Below are 15,877 nucleotides of genomic sequence, written 5' to 3' on the forward strand. Positions count from 1 at the left end.
ATACGCAAAGGCCGTTACCTTGACAACCATTAGACTAGGGTTCACTTTTGGCATTACATTTAGTACTGTTCTTGTGATTTCACTTACCTAACCACGCGTACATTAGATGTGGTAGCACGGATAGCAAGCACATGCTTTTGAATTCGTAAGTATAAATAACAGGAATATTTAAGTTTCTAATTTATGTACTGAAATTATATTTTATTTCCACAAGGATGAAAATTTTCTGTGACTCTTTTTAGTATTAATTTTAGTTATATATTCAGCATTGCTGCTTTTTAATGTAATACTACTACTTAATGGGCTAAAAGAACGTTGTCAGTCACGTGGAATAGAAAGAACCCTGTATATTGGAGGTCCATAGACTTGCAAGTAATCAACCAGGGTACACGTGAAGTGAAAATCGTAACATACTTTGTCTGATAATCCGTTTTATTATTTTTCTTATTTCTTCTATGACACTGCATGATCATAGAGTTAGTCATAAAATTTTCTGCTCTTCCCCACCACTGACCCATCGTGTAGCTCTGCCCTTAACTTCAAACAAAAGCAGATTGCTTTTCTACCTGCAAGTATTTTTATGAAACCTGAGTCTTTCGTTAAACGTTTTTTTTTTTCACCTACCAAAAATAGAAAGTTGAGTAATCAGACCCGCGGACTGTTTCGTAAATTTGTGTATATTGGATTTCCCTTATTTTAATAGATACCAGGGAAAGTATCGAGGATATAAGATGCAAGAACACTTAACAACGAAAAAAAAACACACAAAAAACCCATTCCTGCAAATATTCAAAAGTTTCGACTTTTTATAAATTTGTTTTTCATCTCCTATTTTCGATAGCAGCTTAATTTGTGTATCTGAATTAATTTATAAACATCTGCTGTAAGAGTAAATGAAAGTAATTTTGTGATGTTGAATTTTTTAAATGTAGAAGGTTAGGTTCCATATATTGTACGTGTATGTGTGAGTGCATATATACATATTGAGGAGTGGATGTTTTCATTTGTTGTCATATGATACTTGTTGTGTAAGCCATATGAATCAAATTATGGTGATCTTTTTTCACATAGCTTCAACCTTATTGTTTTCCATTTCATCTCTTTGTTGGTAATGAAATGTATCAAAATAAAAAAAACAAAATACTGTTTCCCTTGTTTAAAAATAAAAATATATTTTTAAAGCCTACAGGAATGCAACTTGTTGTTTATTTACATATACTTCGATATTTTCAGTTTGCCACTGATGAGAAATTACCAGTGGGGTGAAAAGATATAATATGTACAACATCTATCCGTTGCAAATATAATGCAATGCCTAAAAATTCCGTCTGTAACATAACAGCCAATTTGATTTTTATGTCTTCGGAATATATAGTAAAAAAAAAACCGAGATGAAGTTCGCGGCTAACTTTATTACAAAGCAAATATATAGTTTCGCCACAGATATATACATGCATTAAGTTCAGGTAACTCGTGTCATCTTTCACGTGAGCTTTATTGATTGAAACCCAGCCAAGTATATCACTGTACGTTAAGGGTTGGCGTGGTAGCCTCGAGGTGTTTATTTTTATTTTTCTGATTCACCATGTTGTGAAGATCGTCTGACAAAACCTTGATTTACAAAAAGGTGTTGCCTTTTCTGTATTAATTAGGGCTGCTTTAAATATTACAAGATTTACGGTATTTCATATTTAGTTAAAATACACATTTCTTGAATAAACAAACAAACAAAAAACACGAAAAATACCAAACAGATTAATTTTGTTGAATTTACCAAGTAAAATACATAAACTTGGGTTTTAAAATTAACGTTGAAATGTTCGAAGTCGATAATAAGCGTCGAAGCGCCACAGGTGGTAGGCCATGTAAAAAATACGTAATATTTCGTAATTCAATGAAAGCCCTCTATAATGTGCTTACTCCGTAAGTGCACATAAACTGATACTGAAGTACCTCGAAAATGCTCAATCGCTTTTAATCTAACCAGAGAAAAAGTAAACCGAAGAGAACATTTTGTACAAACCATGTTTTTCCTAAGATTTGTAAAAATAAACAGTCAAGTAATCAATAAGCGTAGTCTGTAGTTACGGTAAGGTTATGGCGGTTGGGTATTAATCATTGTCAATCAACTAAGCCTAATTATGAATTACTCACTAATTTTCCATATAATTGGATATTAATTACTGACTAGGCTTATCTTAAGTTTTGACTGCTAACCTGCTGGTTTTTTCAGGAAAGCCATAAGAAGGACTATTTCTCATTTGGTAATATATGTACCAAGTGGGCCCGGCATGGCCAGGTGGTTAAGGCATTTAACTCGTAATCTGAGAGTATCGGGTTCGAATCTCCCTCACACCAAACATGCTTGTCCTTTCAGCCGTGGGGGCATTATAATGTGACGGTCAATCCAACTTTTCGTTAGCAACGGAATATCCCAAGAGTTGGCGGTGGGTGATAATGACTTACACTGCAAAATTAGGGACGGTTAGCGCAAATAGGCCTCGTATAGCTTTACGCGAAATTCAAAAACAAACAAACAAATATATCAAGAACTTGTTGATGAAAGTCTGGTGCGTCATTCACCCGATTTGAGTCATCTACCTTTATGAATGTTCTCAAGGGGGCCATGACCCTCCCAGATCCTCAACGACCTAAAAACCCGGTGCCGAATCACGCATTTCAAGAGGGTAGTAACTGACTCTGATTGACATGTAATTCACATGTCTAAAATTCTGTTTCAACAGTTTATTTCTTTTTACAACTCTGGAGTAGAATCGGTGTTTCAGCCCAGTATTTTAAGCAGTATTGAAGCTCTGATTTCGTGAACATATTATAGCCTTTGACAGTTTAATATGCAATAGTAAAATAAGGAGGAACAATTCTGAATAGAACCTGATCCTCCCAGACCGCGCGCAACAATCAAATATCGATTGAGGTAGACAAATAAACTTCCAAGAAGATATCTAGGCTTACATGACCTCTTAGGTAAGTTGGCTGGGTATTTAATACTTATGTAACTCCAGATTTTTTCTTTCAGTTTTTTGGTGTACTCTATCGTTTATTAGTAGTTCTTGTTTATCCGATTTATTAATATCCATATTCAAAACGGATATTGTAAATAGTATTATTTCTCTCCATTGGATCTGTGTTGTAATTTCTGAACTTATTTTATCATCATATCCTCTATATGTTTTCGAGGATGCATCTGATATTGGACAATATGGCTGTATATTTATAATGTCTTCTTTAATTTATCATGTGGTCTACACATCCATTGTCAAGAAGCATTGTAGTGGTGTATTTTCTTCCGTTTTAGCTTTTTCTGTATTAAAAACCTTGTTTATTCATTTGATTTATACCCGAGGTTTTTACCCACATCTGTGAGTTTCCAAGAAATTCCTGTGCTGTCTGAGTTGCGTGTTTTAGTAATCGTCATGTTTAGGAATAAATGTTATTATGTTTCTGTTTATGTCGTGAATTGTTATTTGTTCAGGTGGTTCATGAATTTTGTCTGTTTTATGTGGCCATATTATGAACGTATCATCAACATATCTGAGTAAAATCCTGGAGGCCCGGCATGGCCAGGTGGGTTAAGGCGTTTGCTTCGTAATCTGAGAGTCGTCCAGGTTAATGTACCAACTGTTTGTTGGTAAAAGAGTAGCCCAAGAGTTGGCGGTGGGTGGTGGTGATTAGCTGTTTTACATTGTTGAATTAGGGACGGCTGGCGCAGAAAGCCCTCGAGTAGCTTTGCACGAAATTCATAAACAAACAAAATACAAAACCTGGAAATCACAGTAGTTGTTTTTAGGCCATCAACTCCGAAGTGTTACCCGTCAAGGTTGCTGAGTGCTGACGATAGGGGTGCTCTGTGGCTAGGCCTTCTTGTTTTTGGTAGTACTAACCTTCATGTTGAAAGTAAATATAAACAGGGCTGTAAGTTCTATTATTGTAGTGATTGTCGGTTGGGCAGAACTTTAAGGGTAATATAAATTTCAAAATTTTTAGCCGAATATTTGTGAAATATCAGGGACTGATGTGTTAATAAACAAGTTGGAAACACCAAACCTGATCACTGTATATCATATAGTCCTTATAAAGTGAACCAAATTATTAATATTAAGATGTTCTACTTGTCAAACATGAGTATATTATGTGATAAACTAAGTCGGAATGAAAGCTAATGCGTGAATATTACACTGTAATTCTGTTAGATCTATATAATGGTTTGTAATTTTTATCTGTCACATTCATGGGAATTTTTTGTTTACTTAATATGTTGGTTGTTATAATATGGAAAATACATTGAGACTTCTTCCAGATGCTGTTATTTCGTTGTATAAGGTTGTTTTGTTTAGAATTTCGCGCAAAGCTACTTGAAGGCTATCTGCGCTAGCCGTCCCTAATTTTGCAGTGTAAGACTAGAGGGAAAACAGTTATTCATTATCATCCACCGCCAACTCTTGGGCTACTCTTTTACCAACGAATAGTGGGATTGACCGTCACATTATGACGCCCTCACGGCTGAAAGGGCGAGCATGTTTAGTGGGACGAGAATTCGAACCCGTGACCTCAGATTGTGAATTGAGCGCCCTATACATCTGATCATTCCAGGCCTAGTAATGCCATTTTCCAGGTATTTTTTGTGGAACAGTAAATCCCTATAAAAACAAAACCAAGTTATCTGAACTACTATCACACCAACAAGTTTGGTCTTACTGCTTTTAATGCTGTTGTTGCTTTTGGTGTTAAATGTGTTCAAATGTTAAAATAATGTTTTCACACACACACACACACACACACACACACACACACACACACACACACACACACACACATGAAACTATCTTACAGTTATAATTTACGTTCTTCAACTAGTTTTAACCCCCAGTGGCACAGTAGTTTGTTTGGTTTAGATACCCGTGCTGGGATAGAGCACGGGTTGTCCAATGTGTAGCTTCGTTCTTAATAAATCCTAATATGTATCTTGGCCAGGTGATTAAGGTTCTCAACTTACACTCTGAGGGTCTCGGGTTCAAATCCCCCTCCCTCCAAACATCTTTCCCCTTTTAGCCGTGTGTGCATTACAATGTGACGACCAATCCCATTATTCGTTGGTAAAAACGTAGCTTAAGAGTTGGTGATGGGTGTTAATGACTGTTTACCTTACCTCTAAATTAGGACGATTAATACAGATAGCTAACTTCGAAACAAACCAATCAACTAGCTTTTGTAAATGCTTATGGAGCTACACACGTGTTGCGAGTTTATCTGATTTGAAGTGATTTTAGGAGATAATAATACATCAGTTGTTATTTACATATCCAGTACTAATTTTGTCTTTCATAAAGACTCGTGTGTAACATACATATCTCACATTTGTTGAAATGTTATTCTATTCTGTTTACAGCATACTATTCAATATTACTTATTGTGACTGCAAGAGCGAGCTGTAAAAAACAACAACAAACACTATAAATATAGAGATGTTATAGTAGTTACAAACAATATATGTTCCACTGCTGGTATACGACATCATTGACGAATTGCTACTCATCGTGGTTTTTGGTTTTCACAGATGTTATAGTAGTTACAAACAATATATGTTGCACTGCTGGTATACGACATCATTGACGAATTGCTACTCATCGTGGTTTTTGGTTTTCACAGATGTTATAGTAGTTACAAACAATATATGTTGCACTGCTGGTATACGACATCATTGACGAATTGCTACTCATCGTGGTTTTTGGTTTTCACAGATGTTATAGTAGTTACAAACAATATATGTTGCACTGCTGGTATACGACATCATTGACGAATTGCTACTCATCGTGGTTTTTGGTTTTCACAGATGTTATAGTAGTTTTATGTTGCACTGCTTGTATACGACATCATTGACGAATTGTTCAATAATACTCAAATCACCAAAATGGGCTATCTGTGCGATGTAGTCGCCGTAGGAATCGAACCCTCCAAAATGTAACGTTATAAGCCCCATCTTTATCACCGCACCAGTGGGGACAGGTTTTTCTTGTATAACATTATTTCTGTGTTTTGCAAACGCACAAACATTTACATAAATATACAAAAAAGCCATTTACGAATAATGTCGCGTGAATAATTTCATTTTCGCTTGACGGACACATTGATACAGTTTCTCATCTGTCTTTGCATAAAGTTCAGTTTCTCACATATCTGAAACTGTTAGCACAAATTAACACTTGCTTTGTTTACATCTTGAGCGTTTTTTGGTAACCTTCATATTCTACATTAAGTAATTTCTGTTTTGGACTTTGTTTCATGAGATACTTCAAGTGTCTTTTGGTTTCCCATGTTTTAAACACGTGCTATATATTTTGTTTTTGACAACACCTTTCACTTCTTTGTGTGTTACTAGCAGTTGAAATAACTATACATGAAACTGTTAGCTTATGTAGTTCCACATCTGATAAAGGTTCGATATTTATGTTCCTGAAATGTTAGTATCAGTTAACGTATGGAAACAATGGCACAATTACGCTTTCTCATATTCTAAAACATGAATTTAATTGTTTATTTGGCTTGTTTTGAATTCCACGCAAAGGTACGCGAGGGCTATCCGCGCTAGTCGTCCCTAATTCAGCAGTGAAAGACGAGAGTGAATACATTTAGCCATCACCACCCGGCGCCATCTGTTGGGATATTTCTTTACCAACAAATAGTGGGGTTGAGCATCACATCCTAACGCCCTCACGGCTGAAAGGGCGAGCATTTTTAGTGGGATGGGGATTCGAACCCGTGACCCTCATATTGCGAGTCGAGCGCTTTAACCACCTGGCAATGGCGGGCAAAACCAAAATCAACCCATTTGAACGAATCACAATTGCATACGATTGTTAAGAATATCAGCACAAATATTTATAATAACCTAATTAAAGAGTGTTATTTTAAATATAGTAAATTAATTATATACGTGTGTTTTTATTGTTTGTTTCTGCAAGAAGGAAACACAGCAGCGGTGATCTTCTAAGTCGACTGAAGACAAGAAAATTATTAGGAGTAGGAGAGACCGATAATGGAGATGTTCACAGATCCAAGGTTAGTAACAATATAAAGTATACGTAGCACTCAAGCTAATCGCAAATCATCCTTCAACCTGTATATTTACTAGTAACCCGAAGTACGAAGTTAACTCACGAACCAAATGCTTATTTCAACCTAACCCTAAAATCAGTAGATATTTCCATATTTGGCAGAATAACGCGGGCTGATAGCGTATAAATAACGTGTCTTATACGACTGAGGGTGAGGGTGAAATATGAGTGGTAAACTGTGAATAAAACTACCATATTTCCCGCCGCCGAAGACGCTATCCCCAGAATAAGTCTCAAAAGTGTACTAGTGTACTATGCGTACGTGGTTCATAGGCCTAAACCTAAGCCTAGAGGAAACGTTTCAATACTAGACAACAATCCAAGCCCTTTTATATGACCCAAAATGAGATATATAAGTTACTTAGTATTAAATAACAAATAAATAAACAAGAACAGGTCACCATACATATGGTGCTGTAATACCGGCAGTCTTTTTAACTTCTCAGGCTTAGAATAACGTTATTACTGATAATACAGATATTCTGGTGGTAACATAAGGTACACACTTTCAAAGGTAGATATGATAAGTATATAGCTTACAAAAATGGGTAAGATGATTTATGTACCGTAAGCCACTAAACAATCTATGAAACATCTTGGTAAGATTGGTGGAAGTGCTGCGACCTTTATTGTCATGTTTATTTTTTTCCCCAAAAAAATTTAGCCGGGAAATATGGTTCATTTTCTTACTTTCCTCTTTGCCCCACCCCAGATCACTCGAAGAGTTTTTTCCCATTCCACTTAGGTCTAACGTTACATTCACCTTGCAATAAGTTTATGACAGTGAAAATACTTATTAATAAATGTTTTTTTTTTGTTTCCTTAGCATCTTAACAGTTGAAAAAGTTGCAGTGAATATAGCTTGTACAAAATGCACAAATTGCTCTATATTAGCCTAAATTTTGACCAATCCATATAAATTTGGTTTGGTTTGTTTTGAATTTCGCGCAAAGCTACACGAGGGCTATCTGCGCTAGCCGTTCCTAATTTAGCAGTGTAAGACTAGAGGGAAGGCAGCTGGTCATCACCACCCACCGCCAATTCTTGAGCTACTCTTTAACCAACGAATAGTAGAATTAACTGTCACATTATAACGCCCTCACGACTGAAAGGGCGAGTATGCTTGGTGTGATGGGGATTCGAACCTGCGACCCTCGGATAACGAGCCGAGTGCCTAAACCACCTGGCCATGCCGGACCTCATACAAGTTTCATAAGTTGTAATTTTAAGATAATGTATTGTTGTTGTTTTGAATTAAGCACAAAGCTACACAATGGGCCATCTGTGTTATGTCCACCACGGGTATCGAAACCCGTTTTTTAACGTTTTAAGTTAGCAGACATACCGCTGAGCCACTGGGAGGCTAATGTATTGGTAGATACATCGTTATCGTGTATTCATGAACAGTAAATTCATTTCTTTATTATACTTGACCAATAAAAGCACTTTATGCTAATATAATAATAAGTTAGCAAACAACTTATTCATAAGTGTAATGAGATTACTTATTTATAGTGGTACGTGCTATGTGTCCCTCCAAGTGGCACAGCGGCATGTTTGCGGACTTATAACGTTAGAAACCAGGTTTCAGTAACCGTGGTGGGAAGAAAACAGATAGCCTATTATGTGGTTTTTGTGCTTAAAAACTACAAACAAACAAAACAAAAACTGTCTTTTTAAGAAAATGCAAAACCTGTAGCACGATCTACCATGAATAAATAACTTCATTGTGCTTTCGATTTGCTGTTCAGTACCTACTGTTTCTTTATTATGTTTACAGATCAGCCAGGTGTTGGGTTACAATGAGCACCTATTCGTCAAATTTCCCAAAGGATACACAGTCTGGTATTTCTCAATGGCAATATTTTTCACCGTGTCAGGAGTAATAGTAAGATTTTAAAATATATAATTAAAATTTATAATTTTAGTGTGTGTGTGTGTGGGGATGAGGGAGGCAGAGTTATTTTATACAACGTTGTTCACTATATTCTGTGATCACAAACTAATTCGTGTGAGTACATCTAGTCCCTGTAGTAGTGTTATTTGAAGTAGGTATTTTGTAAATTTATGAGTAATAATAATCTAGGAGAAATAAAGCAGCTGACAGGAAAATTTATTTCCACGTTAAAATGATATCAAAAACAAATTTTGAATTAAAGGTGAAGTCTCGTTAACAGTTTTTATGGGCAAATTGTAAAAAAGAAAAACATAATTTTTTGCATGCAAAAGACAAAATGCCTTTGTAACTAAGCCGCCATGTTTGGCAAACTTAATTATTGAAAGAATGTGTTGCAAATTAAAGGTATAAATGTAAGAAGACGGAAGCTTTTGTAAGTGTATTTGTTGTTGTTATAAACATTTCCACAGATGGTTGAGTATGTTATACTAAAACGATCTTGAACACGCAAATTAGCTAGTCGCGTGATTACTACAGAGGATATGAATTCGCGGTGGAACGGGATGTATTAGAACTATATTTTGACATTACTTGTCATTTTTGTAGTTAGTGTGGTGCCACTAACAGTCATTTTCAATGCAAAATATTCATGCAATCCTATCATAAAGACGCGTTCAGATAATGGATTTAAAACTTTCAAGTCGGAATATCCTTCTTACTTAATAGCATTGTTAAAGAAAGAAACATGGATCAGCTTGAGGAATCGGGACCATCCAGAAAGAAACTTACAACAAAGTCATAATAACCAAAGTGCTGTGTCTTGCATCAGGTGCGAATCTTCAAATACAAAGGTCAGTAGTAAAAGCCCTTCACGTGTTCCAAGTAACAACACGCAACATAATCAAGAAAAGTATTAATTTGAAAAAGCGACTTAAGTCATCTATAGATATCTGAGCGATCAGACTTTTGAAACAAGCGCTGGAAAATAGTCGTCCTCATGTACTAGACGGATTATTGAAAGTATTCAAGTAGGAGTAGTGTGCTTCGAACACAACAACAGAGCGTTTTCCAATGTAAACTATGCTATAGGGATATTATCAAGATGTGCAGTTGTTAAATGTAGCATGACTTGACACAACTACTCAGACTGTAACTGCGTGGCTCCAAAATCGTTATTATATAAAGTACTCAATATTTTAATTCTACAGAATATTTATAACACTTTGATCAGAATAAGAACATAATTTAATTTGAACCTTTAAATTACATGCATATAATATAACAGAATTAACAGGATACCTATATTGCTGTTTTCGTAAATCACAAACATATATATATATATTTAATGTTAATTTAAATAGGGTTTTCAGATTTTATTTAGAATTTTTGAACAAAACAACACATGGAGTATTTACGCCTAGCCACCGCTAAAATTACAACTAATAGATTAGAGCAACAGTTCTGTGGTGCGCGAACAAAAAGGTTGGAGAACTGCTGGACTAGAAGGGTTTGGTTTCAATTTCACGCAAAGCAACGCAAGGGCTATCTGCGCTTGCCGTCCCTAAAATAAGTGAAAGGAAACTGTTATTACACAACCTTTCATTTTACCTCAGGCCCGGCATGGCCATGTGGTTAAGGCGCTCGACTCGTAACCTGAGGGTCACGAGTTCAAATTCCCGTCGCACCAAACATGCTCGTCCTTTCACCCATGAGGGCGTTATAATGTTACAATCAATCCCACTATTCGTTGGTAAAAAAGTAGCCCAAAACTTGGCGGTGGATGGTGATGAGTAGGTTTCCTCTAGTCTTACACTGCTAAATTAGGGACGGCAAGCGCAGATAACCCTCGTGTAGCTTTGCGCGAAATTCAGAACAAATCTTTTATTTTAATTGCAGCGTCAAATCAGTTTTAAAATAAATTTTAGAGAAGTTGGTTCCATGTAAACCACGAGTCATCCCGAAGATAAAAAACAAACAAAAAAAACGTTCATTCCTTTCCATCCAGACCTGTAACAAATTGTCATGTTTTTCTTGCTGTGGACAGGGACTCGAAATGTGATTTATTATATACTGTGACAGATCTGTTGTTTTCTATAAAATTATTGTATACATAAAATAGTATTTTTATCACACTTGCAGAATTACCTACCGTCGAGTAACTTCTGTCAAGGGTCATCAAAGTCCACTATGGATCAAGATCTGACTGCTCTTTCCAACAGGTTTTATGGAGCATCACAATTAGGTAAATCAGAATAATACTTGAAACCTTTAAAAACTTAGCGTTTGTTTTAAATAGCATACTGAGTAGTAATATCTCAATATAGCCAATCAAAAACTGTTTGTTTTCTGTGCTAACCCTAAAATACCGTAGACGTGCACTGTAATCATTTACTACCAGAAATGGTAAATTCATTGCTCTAAAGATTCATGTTAGTCAGTAACAAAATAAAATGGAGAGAGGTGTCACGGGATCTTTCACATCAAAGCAGAGTTAACAACAAGAAACATGGAAACGAAACTTCGTCATAATACTTGGAGTTAACCTCAGAGTAAGGTACTAAATACCTAAACCTACATTAAATTAGGCTAACCTTGATAATGAATATTCGCATACTTTCTATATTTAGTTACCTTACTACAATAATATTCTGAGAATCGATTCTTATTTAGTGTTATTTTTTGTCAACTAAGTTTACACAACTTGAAACTGGCGAGTTTTGTAGTTCCTTTAGGTTTTTGTTTTGTGTTTACTTTTTGTCAACTAAGTTTACACAACTTGAAACTGGCGAGTTTTGTAGTTCCTTTAGGTTTTTGTTTTGTGTTTACTTTTTGTCAACTAAGATTGCACAACTTGAAACTGGCGAGTGTTGTAGTTCCTTTAGGTTTTTGTTTTGTGTTTACTTTTGTCAACTAAGATTGCACAACTTGAAACTGGCGAGTTTTGTAGTTCCTTTAGGTTTTTGTTTTGTGTTTCCTTTTTGTTAACCAAGATTACACAACTTGAAACTGGCGAGTTTTTAATTCCTTTAGGTTTTTGCTTTGTGTTTACTTGTTGTCAACTAAGATTGCACAACTTGAACCTGGCGCGTTTTGTAGTTCCTTTACGTTTTTTCTTTGTGTTTACTAGGCAGCTAGTAATCACCACCCCCCGCCAAATCTTGGGCTACTCTTTTACCAACGATGTGGGATCGACCGTCACATTAAAACTCCCTCACGGCTGAATGGGGAGAGCATGTTTGGTGTGACGGGGATTTGAACCCGCGACCATCAGATTACGAGTCGTACGCCTTAACCCACCTGGCCAATATTCAAGTTATTGACAATATTTTACCACGTAGAAATAGTTTTATGACTTTTTAAATTATTCTAGATTTTCCTTTAATTAATGCGATTAATACCATTTTCAGCTTTTGCCACAATTTTCTGGTGTTTTTGGAATACTACGGACAAAACTGTCGTTCGACGTCTGATTGCAGCTGTCCAATTGGCTCACTTTTTGCAGCTCACAGGTAGATATATTAACTATGTAGTGTGAGCGAAAGAAATGTGGTTGTTCCTTGCTAAAAATAAACACTAAAGTATTATTACACTAATTTTTGTTTACTTAAAATAAACTCTACAATAACAGCAAGTATTCTTAAGACTAAAAGTTATTTTATCTTACAATCCTAATGGTGTCATTAGTAAAAAGTTGTTACAATATTATTGTTTGTTGTGTTTTTTGTTTTTGAATTTCGCGCAAAACTACACAAGTGCTATCTGCCCTAGCCGTCTTTAATTTAGCAGTCTAAGAATAGAGGGAAGCCAGCTAGTCATCTCCACCCACCGCCAACTCTTGGGGTACTCTTTTACCAACGAATATTGGGATTGACCGTCATATTATTACGCACCCTCGGCTGAAATGGCGAGTATGTTTGGTGTGACATGGAACAGTCAATGACTCGCTAGAAATACATACTATTTATTGAGCTGAAATGGCTACTGTTCTTCATGGATCATGAAGAAATTCGTTACCTAAATTTCTTTTATAAAAAATCAGCAAACGTTAATAAATAGAATGAAAAGGAGATCCGATTATATTACTGATTCCGGGCCTGGGCTGGATCTCGAACACCCCTCATTATTGGGCGTATAGAATTGTACAATGCGTAGAATGGATAGATAGCTTTTGTGTATACTTGTAAAAATATGTTAAGTGTTGTCTAATCCATTTGAGTTTGTTTTAAAGCATGAAACTGCTAAACAGGGTTTACGCTAAACCGGCCATTGTTGTAGAATCCTAAATTTTAGTGTTGCTTAGTATTGTTTTCAGTCCAAAGCTGTACACTTGACCATCTACATTGCGACTACCGTAGGAATCGAATTCAAAATTTTTGTATATCTGTTTAACATTAGAACTTCAAATTCCTAGCTGTCATTCTTTACTCCTGGAATGAAGAGTGGAAGGGAGGTCGTCGACTTGGAAATCTGGTGGTTCGACTTTTTGCCGCTTGTCTCAATGGTTACTTTTATAGAGCAGTAGGAAGTAGTAACGCAGGTATTCGCAAATCATTTTCTCTCAGAGATCTTAGTGACACTCAAATTAAGTTTCAGCCTTTTGAAACTGGAGAAGAAGATGGATCTTTTGGTGATGGTGGTGAGCGACCAACAAATGTGGAAGACACGACTGATGACCTGTCCCCTACTGAAAAGAAAACCAAGTAACAAGCTTCCTCGGTATTTCTAAAGTAACGCAAGTCAATCTAATAGCAGTAAAGTACATTGTAATGTCCTGCTATTATGATAGCGAAATGTATGCAATAACCACTTATTCCTTTATTAATAAATATCTAGGAATACTTCTATTATTCCATATTCATATTTGGTAATAAACCAAAAATATAAAAAAAGTTTATTATTTATGTAACGAGTTTTCTTACAACTCCAAACGTTCACTGTTTATAAACAAACTATTGTTCAGGTATACATATTTTGACATTACTCGGTGGTTGAAAAGCTCGTAGGTCTCCACGGTTCTTTCAGATCAAATGGCAGGATATGACGTTCATGACGATTTTTATTTTCTTTTTATTTGGAGCGGGAAACGAACAACGGATTCTCAGAAGTACAGTCTAGCATGCTAATCATGATCTATATTGACCTTATAAGCTTGTTTGTTTGTTTGTTTGGAATTTCGCACAAAGCTACTCGAGGGCTATCTGTGCTAGCCGTCCCTAATTTAGCAGTGTAAGACTAGAGGGAAGGCAGCTAGTCATCACCACCCACCGCCAACTCTTGGGCTACTCTTTTACCAACGAAAAGTGGGATTGGCCGTCACATTATACGCCCCATGGCTGGGAGGGCGAGCATGTTTAGCGCGACGCGGGCGCGAACCCGCGACCCTCGGATTACGAGTCGCACGCCTTACGCGCTTGGCCATGCCGGGCCAACCTTATAAGCAATTCCTTGTATTTTCTTTGCAGTATAAGGGCTCGTAAAAGACGTTTCTACTGATCACCCTGAAATATCCAATTCTGTCCCATATACAAATAAATGCCTGTTCTTTCAAAGTTTTCCTTGTCATGATGTAAGACAATTGTATAAAATCATTTATGTTTTATTTCACTGTTGGATAACTCTCCACAAACATAGAGAACCTAGATTTTGGTCTTTCTGCTTCACATGGCAATGACAAATTTATCTTTTTTGTAAACATCAGGAAACAATTGGTTCTGTTTTACCCTTAATATTTCGGACTTTGGTAAAATTGTTTTGAATGTTTAGTAACTTGTTCGCATCCACAAAACTACATATAGGGTTATCTGTGTTCTGCCCATCAGTGGGTATTGAAACCAGGTTTCTAGAAGTATAAGCCTGCAGAGGTGCCACCCACTAAGGGGGGGAATTAGTGGGCAACAAGGTATTATTGTACAACGTATTTATATGTTGGATTAAAGTTAATAATGCAAAAGGTGACACCTTACCTTTTATAAGGCTTGCTTGAACTCGTTCAAAAACAAACAAAAGAAAAAGAGAAATCAACTATATCGCCTGGATTTATATATATAAAAAAAATCAAACCAAAAACACCCTCACGATTCTTTTAATATAAAGTTCTAAAACTCTGAGGATGACGCATTAATATACGTCGAAACATGTACAGTGTACGAGACTGTTTTTCATCGGGTTTTTACTAATTTTAATCCTGTGCATTGAGTTATTCGTATTTTATTGTATTTTTGAGACTGGACACTGCCTTACTTTTAGAATTGTGTATTACATAATCGTGAATTTTTCGAATACTGGACATTACATTACAAGCGTCAAAGAATTTCAAAATATCGTCTGGAGTTTTACCATTTAACCAATAACTGACTAAAGATACGTGTTGTTAGGTGTTTCCAGTAACTACTGCGTTTCGTTTAAACGATATATATTTTTAAAAAGGATATCTTTCTATAACAGAAAAAAATAACAGAACATAATACGTAATAAAAGATTTAATGTCCAATGTCACACAATAATAACTGTAGTCCATTCAAACATGTTAATTCGTGAAAGTGTAATCACATATATTAAAGGTTCTCAAACTTTGTGGTGATCAAACATTGTTACCAACGAACCCATCCAGAATACTGACGGAAATGGATAAACCTTTGTTTTTAAATACTTAATAAATGATAGTTTATTTAAGGGAATGTTTTTCTTTGTGTTACGATTTCTCACTAGTTTCCTAGTCCTCAGAATTATTTGCACCAAACAGAGGTGTCGCTCCGAATCTTTGAAGCACTTAGTGATGCCTCTGCTACTAAAGCAAGCTTACAGTTCTTGATAAGATAATACTGTTAATAAGTCGAAGCGTCATCAG

General features: G+C 35.9%; 1 protein-coding gene across 4 annotated transcripts; it reads left to right on the plus strand.

Moving 5' to 3' along the window:
- On the plus strand, window positions 1-13,872 carry LOC143256511 (tumor protein p53-inducible protein 11-like). 4 transcript variants are annotated; one of them, XM_076513839.1, is made up of 6 exons: window positions 1-145; window positions 6,981-7,077; window positions 8,914-9,021; window positions 11,170-11,272; window positions 12,438-12,539; window positions 13,442-13,872. In XM_076513839.1, exons 1-6 carry the CDS (start codon window positions 132-134, stop codon window positions 13,732-13,734), a joined length of 717 nt encoding a protein of 238 aa, XP_076369954.1. In that variant the 5' UTR covers window positions 1-131; the 3' UTR covers window positions 13,735-13,872. The 4 variants fall into 4 exon arrangements, with proteins under 4 accessions (XP_076369954.1, XP_076369956.1, XP_076369957.1 ...); XM_076513840.1 differs by having other exon boundaries at window positions 5-145; window positions 6,984-7,077; XM_076513841.1 differs by lacking the exon at window positions 8,914-9,021.
- Window positions 13,873-15,877: the final 2,005 nt, after the last annotated feature.

The sequence above is a fragment of the Tachypleus tridentatus genome, chromosome 7 (genome assembly GCF_004210375.1).
Source record: "Tachypleus tridentatus isolate NWPU-2018 chromosome 7, ASM421037v1, whole genome shotgun sequence".
NCBI lineage: Eukaryota > Metazoa > Arthropoda > Merostomata > Xiphosura > Limulidae > Tachypleus > Tachypleus tridentatus.

Bases quoted from the DNA above. Each gene is read 5' to 3' on its own strand.
- LOC143256511 (XM_076513839.1), top strand. The intron at 9,022-11,169 runs GTAAGATTTTAA...TCACACTTGCAG, and splicing joins TCACCGTGTCAGGAGTAATA to AATTACCTACCGTCGAGTAA. The intron at 11,273-12,437 runs GTAAATCAGAAT...TACCATTTTCAG, and splicing joins TTATGGAGCATCACAATTAG to CTTTTGCCACAATTTTCTGG.